General features: G+C 56.9%; 1 protein-coding gene across 2 annotated transcripts; it reads left to right on the forward strand.

The window, feature by feature from the left end:
- Window positions 1-1,344: 1,344 nt before the first annotated feature.
- On the forward strand, window positions 1,345-6,381 carry TMEM59L (transmembrane protein 59 like). 2 transcript variants are annotated; one of them, XM_033853986.2, is made up of 8 exons: window positions 1,345-1,574; window positions 2,485-2,644; window positions 2,730-2,839; window positions 4,086-4,151; window positions 4,723-4,825; window positions 5,173-5,290; window positions 5,393-5,510; window positions 5,756-6,381. In XM_033853986.2, exons 1-8 carry the CDS (start codon window positions 1,413-1,415, stop codon window positions 5,882-5,884), a joined length of 966 nt encoding a protein of 321 aa, XP_033709877.1. In that variant the 5' UTR covers window positions 1,345-1,412; the 3' UTR covers window positions 5,885-6,381. The 2 variants fall into 2 exon arrangements, with proteins under 2 accessions (XP_033709877.1, XP_033709876.1); XM_033853985.2 differs by having other exon boundaries at window positions 1,346-1,574; window positions 3,999-4,151.
- The last annotated feature ends 3,937 nt before the right edge of the window (window positions 6,382-10,318 follow it).

Below are 10,318 nucleotides of genomic sequence, written 5' to 3' on the forward strand. Positions count from 1 at the left end.
TGAAACGGGGAACAGTATTGGTCATAACCAATGGCTGTTTCCCAAGGCGCAGGCCTGGCGCGCGGTGGGTTAGATGCGGGGTTCCCTGGCTCTCGCGCAAACCGCAGGCTGGGGGCCCTAGCCGCAGGGTCGCGGCAGCCTAGCCCGGGAGGGGCGGGACGGGGGAGGGCCGCGCGGGGATCCAGATGTTCAGGGTCCGCCAGGCACAGCCGCGCCTGATTAAGCCATGTGGGGGCTGGTCGAGGCGCGGAGATGAAAGGGCGGCGGCCGGCCGGGGGAGGGGGCTTGCCAGCCATCACCCCCCCCAGTCCCCTCCTCCTCGGCCGGAACCTACGGCGCCCTCTGACACGCCGACCCCGAGTGGCTGCCGCCCTGTCTGCTGAGGCAGAGGGTGGATGGAAGATGCGCAGGCGGCAGACACCTGCGCGGGGCACGCCAGAGAGAGGGAGGGTGTCATTTTTGCAAGGTCTCAGGCTTAGAGGGGAGCCCTCACTCCCATGCCTGCCGGAGAGGAAGCTAGGGGGACCTCCTAACCCAAGATTCATGGGGCTACGCTCTTGTCACCTTGGAGTGCGATGGAAGTCAGAAATGTTCCTGCTTGTCCCAAGTTTTCCCATGAGAATTAGAAATTTTAGCAGCACCCCATCGCCCCTATCAACATCTCTGTGCCGCCTCCCTCTCAGCCCCAGGCCGAGGGGCCCCCAGTCTGGGAGAGCAGGGACCAGATCCCCCAGGTTTGTAGATCAGGGCTGGGTCAGAGGGAGGAGAGGCTGGGGGAGCCCTGGAGGGTCTGGGAGGGCTTCCTAAAGGAGGCAAACTGCACACGTTACCGGATCTCTGACTTGGGTACCAAAGTAGATGATGACACAGACCTTCAGAAGGCCTTCTCTGACACAGCTCTGCGACACTCACGACCCTCCATCTCCACTCTCTGGCTGGGTTCCAGCCACGACCACCGCCCTCCTACTTCCTTTTCCAACAAGCTCATCCCCTCCTCAGGGCCCTCGCTGTTCCTTCGGCCTCCTCGCGTGGCCAGCTCCAACGTTGCCTATCCGGGAGGCCTTCCTTGATTCCCTGGAGAATAGATCTCTCCCCCATCCTACCACCCTATTTGTTTCCTTTTGGCCCCTAGCGATGGCTGAGATCCCTCGTGCGTGGATACTAGGGAGGTGTCATGGCACCCCCGAGATGGGACAGACGGCAGGGGCCACGATCCACCTGCCTCGCCCCGCCCGCACCCTGACGGTGCCGCAGCGCCGCTCCCCCGCCAGTTCTCCGCATCCCCCACCCCCCCTTCCCAGGCTGCCTCGCTCGGGTGACGTCAGCTAACCGGTCCCCGCCGCCGCCGCCGCCGCATCCTCCGCGCCTGCCAGGAGCCGGCGTCCCCCGCGCTCCTTGCGCCCGGCCTGGCCATGGCTTCGGTCGCCCTGATGCCGCTCCTGTTGCTGCTGCTGCAGCCTCCGCCCGCCACCCCCGCGCCGCCTGCCCGCGACCCCTTCGCCCTGCAGCTCGGGGACACGCAGAGCTGCCAGCTGCGGTGCCGAGACCGCTACCCTAATCCGCAGCCCGCTCAGGTGAAGCGCATGCGGCGCCAGCGGGAGGACCAGAGATCTCTCCAATGGGGGATGGGTTGAGGATGCGATTCCCCCCATTCGGAGTGGGAGACAAGGGTTCCTCGGAGGGGGAAGGGGTCAGGGAAGGGGGCTCTCCAATGGGGGTGGGTCCCTCTGGTGGGGGAAGGGCTGGCGTTCCTTCGATGGTGGTGAGCTCAGGGGTCGGGGGTCCCTCCGATGAGGATGGGGATGTTCCTCCCGCAGGGGAGGGGCCGTGGGGTCCCTCTGATGGGGGAGGGTTTAGGGATGCGGGTCCTTCCGATGAATTCGGTGTTGCTGGAGTCTCTCCAAGCCTGAGGCAGGGAGGAGACTGGGGCTCCCGATGCTACCTAGAGGGTTCTGGCTCCACACTGCTGCGCAAGGACCCTTGGGGCGTCCAACCCCCACTTTCCTCAGGCCTGACAGTCCCCTTCTCTTCCCCCTCTACCCTAGCAGCTTCCACATCCTCCTCCTCCCCCCCTCAGAGCTACCAGCCCCCACTCCTATCCTCATGCCCCCCCAGTCGGATCCCAATTTTCCCAGGCCTGAAGGGTGACAAAACCTCCTCTGAGCCCCCCCTCCTTCTTCAGGCCTGAGAAGCCCTCCTCCCTGGATCCTTGGGGGGGACCATTTCCCTCGATCTTCCCCAGTTTTCCAGCCATTACCCAAACCCAGCAACCTCCGTTGTTTATTCTTTCTCAAGCCCCCTCTCCCTCTCTCCTCATCAGAGCTAAGAGCCCCTGCTAATATGCTTAGCCTCCTCCCCAACTTCATCCCAAACTCCTTAGAAGGTTTGGGGGGGATCAAATCTTCTACCTCCTCACATGAGGGCTTCCAGCGCTGCCCTCCTCCTGCCCCTCCCCTGGCCTGAACCCCACATCTTCGCTTCCAGGAGGAGTTGGAGGAGGACCCCACTGAGTCCCGGAAAGCGAATGCGCATAATAGGGCCGTCCTGATCAGTGCTTGCGAGCGAGGCTGCCGCCTCTTCTCCATCTGCCGATTCGTGGCCAGGAGTTCCAAGCCCAATGCCACACAGGCTGAGTGTGAAGCAGGTAAGGGCTGGATGGGTGGGCCAGGGTGGGGAGAGGTGGCCTGGGAAGGGCTGTGCCCCCAGTCCCCCTCTCCTGCCTCTTGCAGCCTGTGTGGAGGCCTACGTGAAGGAGACAGAGCAGCAGGCCTGCAGCGAGGGCTGCTGGAGCCAGAATCCAGAGCCGGAGCCCGAAGCCGAGCCTGAGCTGGAGCAGAAGGTGGGCGCCCTCCCGCCTGTGGCCCCAGGCCCATCCCCCCTCTCCTCTACCCCCCCCAAATCTGCACTCATATCCAGCATCTCTGAAGCTCTCCATTCCATTCGGGGCCTACTGGGTGTCCTTGATTAAGCCATTTCACATCCCAAGACTCAATTATCATCTCTGTGACTTCTCCCCCTCCCCTCCCCTGCTGCCGCCGAAACAGCCACCGTTTACATTACTTAGCAAGCGTTTGTCCTGGTCCAGGCCTGACCTCAGCCTGTCCTCAATTCCTTGGGCCACCCGGAGGCACCTGAGAGAGTGAGGCACCTGAGACAGTGTCATCCTCATTTCATGCCCACAGAGCAACTGGCCAAGGTCACACAGGGCTGTGCAGAGGTGGGATTTAAAGCCAGTGCCACTAGGGCTTGTGACCACCCCTCACCTCCCTCATCCTCAGTGCCACAAGAGCTGACTACTGACCACCTACATGCCAGCTACTGGTCTAATCACGTTCCTCGTGAGGAACAAGTGGCCACTCTCATCTGGGGTGGCTCAGAACGGAGGTGCAGGGAACAGCCTCCCAAGCACACAGGTAGTACCCCTCCCCCCACTCCAGGGAGAAATAATAACTGCTCACCTATCATAGTCTGTGAGAGAGTCTAGAAAACGCTGCATCAGGGGAAGCTGAGACACAGGAAATCCTTCATCATAGCCAGAAACGCATGGGCTGGGATTCCCCAGAAAGCCCTTTCCCTCTTCACTCATTTTCCTCCACCCCTTCCAGGCTTTCACTGTTCATAAAAGCACAGTGCACTATCATTTCTTCCTATTCTGAGTTCTCTCCTGATGCTGTCAAAATAAGAACAATGATGGTGATATTTTTAATAATAGTAGCTACTACATGTTAGGCACTTGTACCATTGTCTAGTTGAAATCTCATAGCAACCCCATGAGGGAAGAGAATCATCCCCATTTCAGGGCTCGGAGAGGGCAATCCACTTTCCCAAGGGCACACAGTCAGCCAAATACAGTGCTGAGGTCTGTGTTCATTGTATGAAGCCCTGTTGCCTCAAACCACTTAGTGAATTTTGATCACAATCAATTCTCCCAGCTCCCCTCCCACTGGTTAATGCCCTACATTGGTGACATTTCTGTGCCTTGGGCCTCCCCCTGGCAGAGAAAAGTCCTGGAAGCTCCAAGTGGGGCCCTCTCGCTCCTGGACTTGTTTTCCACCCTCTGCAATGACCTTGTCAACTCGGCGCAGGGCTTCGTCTCCTCCACCTGGACATACTACCTGCAGACTGACAATGGGAAGGTGGTGGTGTTCCAGGTGAGGGCTCTGACAGGGGCCGCACTAGAGTAGTGGTTGGGTGGTCAGGCTAAGAAGGTGGGATGAGTTGGTTCTTGGCTCATGGGATGCAAAGTCCACAGGAGACAAGCTTCAGGCACAGCTGGATCCAGGGGTTCAGTGTCTCACTCCACTGCTGGACTCTGCTGTCCTTTTTGGTGGCTTTATTCTCAGGCAAGCACATTCCTCCCCACAGCAGGGTGGATGCCTGAGGCTCTAGATGACAACCTCTCTGAGGTTTTAACTGAGCTGATTGGCCCTGGTTCAGTCATGTGATAACCTCTCAGCCAATCCCCGTGATTCTACTGGCATGCCTTGGATCACATCCCTACTTTAGGAGCAAGACAAATCAGGGCCCCACATTAGCAGGGAACAGCATCCCTGGTATCACAGCTCACAGCTCCATAGAGGGTGTCCTCTCTGTCTCCAGGGGAACTAGGTGCCAGCTGGGCTTGGGACAATGTAACCTACAGGGGGCACAGAGAGGTGCCTCCTAGGGCCAAGATGGTGCCTTTCTAAAGGGCTTCTCTGTGCTGTATTGTTCCTGGCCCAGACCCAGCCTGTGGTAGAGAGCCTGGGGCACGAGGGGGCCCGTCTGCAGCGAGTGGAGGTGACCTGGCGGGGATCCCACCCTGAGGCCTTGGAGGTGCATGTTGGTAAGGTCCAAGCCTAGACCCGTGTTCCTTCCACAGGTGGCTCCACTGTCACAAGGGGTTCTCCTGACAAATGAACCCTTGAGGATTGGGATTTCCATCTCTCAGCTCCTGGGGTTCCTTGGTCCATCTCCCTGGGTTCCATGGTGCATCTCCCGTTTCCATGGTCCATCTCCCAGGGTTCCATGGTTCATCTCCCAGGGGTCCATGGTCCATCTTTCAGGGTTCTGATTTATTCCAGGACCCCATGCCCCATTGCCCCAGGTCCTGGCCTCCTTTCTGTTCTCCATGGCTGCTGTCGCCTCTTGGCGAAGGCCTGGAGGCTGCTGAGAGGTGACCTATTCTCTCAGACCCTGTAGGCCCCTTGGACAAGGTAAGGAAGGCCAAGATTCGAGTCAAGACCAGCAGCAAGGCCAAGGTGGAGTCCGATGAGCTGCAGGACAACGACTTCCTCAGTTGCATGTCCCGGTGGGTTGCAGAACCTTGGGGATGGTGGAGGGGGGTGGGGCCAGAGGGGAGTGACTATCTGGCCCAACTAGGGCCACTGAGCGTGCCTGCCGGGTGGGGCAGGCGCTCCGGGCTTCCTCGCTGGATCCTGGCCTGCTGCCTCTTTCTTTCCGTGCTGGTGATGCTGTGGCTGAGCTGTTCCACCCTGGTGACCGCGCCCGGCCAGCACCTCAAGTTCCAGGTGGGTGGGGCCCACAGGCAGGGGTGGGAGGAGAACTGCTCCCTCGTCTGGATAGAGCTGCCCCCTCTCCCATGGAGGCAGGGACCCCTGACTTGCTGCGTGACATTAGGCAAGTTTCTTCACTCCCTTATGAAATGGGGGAAACAACTCCCACCCTTAGTAGGGGCAACCTCAGGTCAGGGGTGGGAAGGAGTCTTGCCAGGTTGGGGACTCATAGCCCTCGCTCCCTCTTCCTCCCCCTGCAGCCCCTGTCTCTGGAGCAGCACAAGGGCTTTATGGTAGAGCCAGACTGGCCCCTGTACCCTCCCCCGTTGCACGCCTTTGCAGACAATCCCCCGCCCTACAAGCTGAAGCTGGACCTGACCAAGCTGTAGGCCTCCATTGCCAAGTTCAGGAGCTCCTTGGGTCTCACTTGCCCGTTGCCTAGGAGTCCGGGTCAGGGTGGGACGGTCCTTGGGCTCCTCCTCTCCCCAAATTCTTCTTCTCTTCCCAGTCCCACCCCTCCCCCCTCCCCCTCCCCCACCCATCCTGGGGTTGCCCTGCCCCTCCTGGGGGGCGGGATCTGACCTTGGTTCCTCCACACCCCGCTTCCCCAGAGCGTGTTACTTTTGTCTTCTATCGTGTAGCTTCTTGAGTATTTCAACCCCAGTTCTGTGCTGCCTACCTCCTTCCTCCTTTCTCCCCTCTGGGGGGTTGAGGCCACAGGGGAGCCGCTTCGTTCCTGGGCTTCCCCCTTTCTCCCCACCCCACCACCGGAGATGTAGCCTCGTGAGAGGAGGCCCCCCACCCCCAAGAGGGGAGGTGGTGGGTAGCTCCAGGCTGGGAGTTGCAGCATGGTGGTCGGGAGGAATAAACCATGATATAAAACCCATCTTGGACTGAGCCTGCTTCTGTTGGTCTTTCCACCTGTCTCTTGGGGACTGGCCTGAACGTGGCCATGACCCCTGCCCACCAGGCCCTTTCTGAGATGCGGGAGGTGAACTTCGGGAACTCCCCGTGGCTTGAGTGGTGAGAACCAGCTGACACCTGGAAGGACAGCCCCTCTGCTACCCAGCGCACATCACATTCCTAACTAGGGGTGACTCTGGATAAGCGGCTTGGGCCACCTGCCTGGCCCAGGTGGGTCAGTGCCCCTTCCTGGGCCTCCATGTGGCTCCTGTGAAATGGACAGGTCACATCTTGAAGAGGACATTTGTTAACTTTGTCACCACCTGGCTTCCATCTGCCTTTCTTTTTGGGATGGAGCTCTGCCCCGTTGGGGGCAGTCTCAGGGTCCTGTCCACAGGTTCTCTCCCCTTCCTTACCCAAGAGGTCCAGACTTGGCGTTCTTTCCTGCACTTTGCATTCAAGAGGAGTCTTGTAGGACAGGAACAGCCCACCCTGATGAGGCCACAGCCATGGCACTCCATCCTTCCTGTCCATTCTGCAGACTCCCCAAGATCCTCCCAGTAAATCTTTTGGTTAAGTAGGCTAGAGTTGTTTCTGTTGCTGGCAACCAGAGATTCTTGGCTGGTGGGGGCCGCATCTCCTGGGAAGAGTTTGGGATGAGGGACATGGTGGTCAATGTGGCACAGATTTCCAAGGTCTGATGGAGGCCTGTGGGTGATGAGTGACTGGTTGGGGGAGGGTGAGTTAGAGAGAGCTGAGTGGGGCTGATGATCTGCCCCACCACCCTTCACCCCGCCCGGTGTCCTGGGAGGTTGATTCACTTGGGCCCTCAGCCTCTGCTAGAGTCAGCCTGGGGGCCACCAGCAGGAGGTGGAAGGAAGGAGGAGTGAGAAGTTGGGGGTTTCTCTCCCTGTTTCTCTCCCTGCATCCTCCAACCCAATGCCACAACTCCACCAAATGAGCCTTCAGCCTGGGCGTGTTAACAGCTCCCCACTGTTGCCCATCCTGTGTGCTGCACCACCCCATGTCAGTTACCCAACCCTGCGGCGCCTTTGTAAATATCCCCTTTATTACTGCTCTCCTGAATCTTCCATTCTGACTGGCTCCTGCTTGCTGCCAGGACCCTGCCTGATATCATGAGCGTCAGGATTCAACATAAAGACAATTTAGGCCCCTGAGTACATTTCTGGGCCCAGTGTAGGGTTTCAGAGCAGCCCCGGGAATGTCACCAGGAAATAAGACCTGGGCAGAGGTGAGACGTGATGGCAGGCCAGCGCTGCCCAGCAGAACATTGTGTGATGACGGAAACGTTCTTTCTGCGCCACCTGCAGCCACATGGTGTTGCACAGCCCTGGCTAGTGCGACTCAAGGACTGTTTCCTGGTTCTTTAGTTTGAGTTGATGTACATTTAAGGTTTTTCCTCTATTTTTTCGTGGTGGTAAAAGATATGCATCACATAAAATTTGCCATTTTAGCCAGTTTTTAAGAGTACAATTCAGGGGCATTAGGTACATCTGCAATGTTGTGCGATGATCACCATTATCTATTTAAATGATTACCCTAATTCTGGGGTCTAGTGCTGCCATGAGGAGCCCAAATATCCACATGAACCAACAAGGACCCCCATGACTTGGCCCAATTAGCATCTCCAACCACTTCTACAGAGGCTTTGTCCCTTGCTGACATGGGTTCTTTCTGGATCCCTCAAACCTACCTTGTTCCTTCCAGCCCCAGGGCCTTTACACTTGCATCTCCCTCTGCCAGCAACACCCTCGAAGCCCTGTTCTACCAAAGTTCTCAACAAAAAGGGCTCCTGCTCAACCAAAGACATCCCCACCACCCCAGACTCGGCCAGCATCCCCTGTTATACCCATGTTCAGCTCCCTGTTCGTCTTCCCTGTGCTTACCACATTTACAGTCGATTAATAATTATTTGCTTCAATGTCAGCCTCGTTTAACATAATTTTATGAGCTCCAGGAAGGCAGCTCCCTAGGGTCTCACATGTGAACTGGCATGGAGCAGGTGACCAGTAATTATTTTTGCTTGGGTGTCTCCCTGTTTCCCTCTCAGACCCCAGAAGCAGTTTCACCTAGTCACGTCCATTCTCTACACAAGTCTGACCTTGTCCCTCTCCTACAAGCTCCCTGTTGCCCTCAGACACCACCTAATTTCCTCTGCTTACCTTTTCTTTTTTTTTTTTTTAACTTGTGGCATGCGGGATTTTTTTTGTTTTTGTTGTGGCATGTGAACTCTTAGTTGCGGCATGCACGCGAGAGTCTTACCTACTGGACCACCAGGGAAGTACCTCCTCTGCTTACCTTTTAAGGGCTTTTAATCCTCACCAAGCTGGCAGCCACCACCTCTTATGTTCCTCCAAACTTTTAGTCTGAAGACATAAGGGACATCAATGTTCCAGCCTCCAGACCTTTGCTATAGTTGCTCCCTCTGCTCAGAACACCATCATAGACTTGGTAGGAATCTACCTGTCACCTTGTCACCCTCATCTTGCTCTCTAACAGAACTCTGGTTTGGTTTGATCAAAGCTATGTGGCTCAGGGGAAGTTGAGCAGCATGACCCAAGCTTCCTCTGGTATTGGTGGGATTTATTGGGAGAGAGACATGCCCTGTTAAGTGGGGTTGTTGAGCTGGGAGAATGTCAGTCCGAAGCTAGAGGGATGGAAAGAGACAGTATCTTCATGCCTTTGCTGGAAGTCCTGGATCAGGCTGTGCCTGAAGCCATCTTGTCCTTGATTTTTTGGCTTAAGCCAGTTTGTGTTGGGTTCCTTGGAACTGAAAAGTTGTGACTGATCCCGGTCTCTTTGTCCTCCCTCCCCTCTCTCAAGACTGAGCTGCAAGGGCAGAGAGCTTTGTTTGTATGCTGCTGTGTGTCTAGTGCATTAAATCTTTTTTTTTTTTTTTGGCCTTGCTTCATGGCTTACAGGATCTTAGGTCCCGGACCAGGGATTGAACCAGGGTCCCTGGCAGTGAGAGCATGAAGTCCTAACCACAGGATCACTGGGGAATTCCCTAGTGCATTAATTATTTTTTTTAAATTTATTAATTAATTTATTTTTGGCTGCATTAGGTCTTCATTGCTGCGCACGGGCTTTCTCTAGTTGCGGCAAGCAGGGGCTACTCTTGGTTGCGGTGCGTGGGCTTCTCATTGCGGTGGCTCTAGGCACGTGGGCTTCAGTAGCGTGGCACCCAATCTCAGTAGTTGTGGCTCGTGGGCTCCAGAGTGCAGACTCAGCAGTTGTGGCGCACGGGCATAGCTGCTCTGCGGCATGTGGGATATTCCCGGACCAGGGCTCGAACCTGCGTCCCCTGCATTGGTAAGCAGATTCTTAACCACTGCGCCACTAGGGAAGTCCCTAGTGCATTAGTTCTTGAAACCCCGGTGAACAGCCCAGGGTTGGGCCCAGATCGGATCCCTCATAGTTGTGGAATGCGTAACGCCATTTGGTGCGGGTAGAAACTGTGAGCCCTGTAGATGTGTGGAGGTGAGAGAGGATTCCCTTCCAAGCTGGTGGTGACGGATGGCTGCCTGAAAGAGGTGGCAGCTGAACTGGGCTTTGAAGGATGGGTAGAATCCGGGGAGAAGGGAGGGTGTCCCAGGTGCACGGGTATGCGTGTTGAAGGTGTGGGTGTACATTCAGAGAAAAGTAATACCTACTCACATAACCTGCCGTTCTGAGGGCTTCACTGGAGAAGGGGCCTCAAGTGCCAAGTGAAGACTCTTCTGGAGTCTTAGGAGAGAGGGAGACCTTCACCTCCATCAGAGGCTCCTCCCAGGGGCAGGTGTCCACAGAGCTTACCCACAGATAAGTCCTGACTTGCTGCAGCTCTCTGAGCCTCAGTTTCCTCGTCTGTCCCCAGCCCTCCCCCCAGCTCCGCAAGGCATCTGGGATGCCACCCTCTC

Source organism: Tursiops truncatus, chromosome 3 (genome assembly GCF_011762595.2).
Source record: "Tursiops truncatus isolate mTurTru1 chromosome 3, mTurTru1.mat.Y, whole genome shotgun sequence".
NCBI classification, from domain to species: Eukaryota; Metazoa; Chordata; class Mammalia; order Artiodactyla; family Delphinidae; genus Tursiops; species Tursiops truncatus.

Bases quoted from the DNA above. Each gene is read 5' to 3' on its own strand.
- TMEM59L (XM_033853985.2), top strand. From the start codon at position 1,413: ATGGCTTCGGTCGCCCTGATGCCGCTCCTGTTGCTGCTGCTGCAGCCT. The intron at 1,575-2,484 runs GTGAAGCGCATG...CTTCGCTTCCAG, and splicing joins CTAATCCGCAGCCCGCTCAG to GAGGAGTTGGAGGAGGACCC. The intron at 2,645-2,729 runs GTAAGGGCTGGA...TGCCTCTTGCAG, and splicing joins ACAGGCTGAGTGTGAAGCAG to CCTGTGTGGAGGCCTACGTG.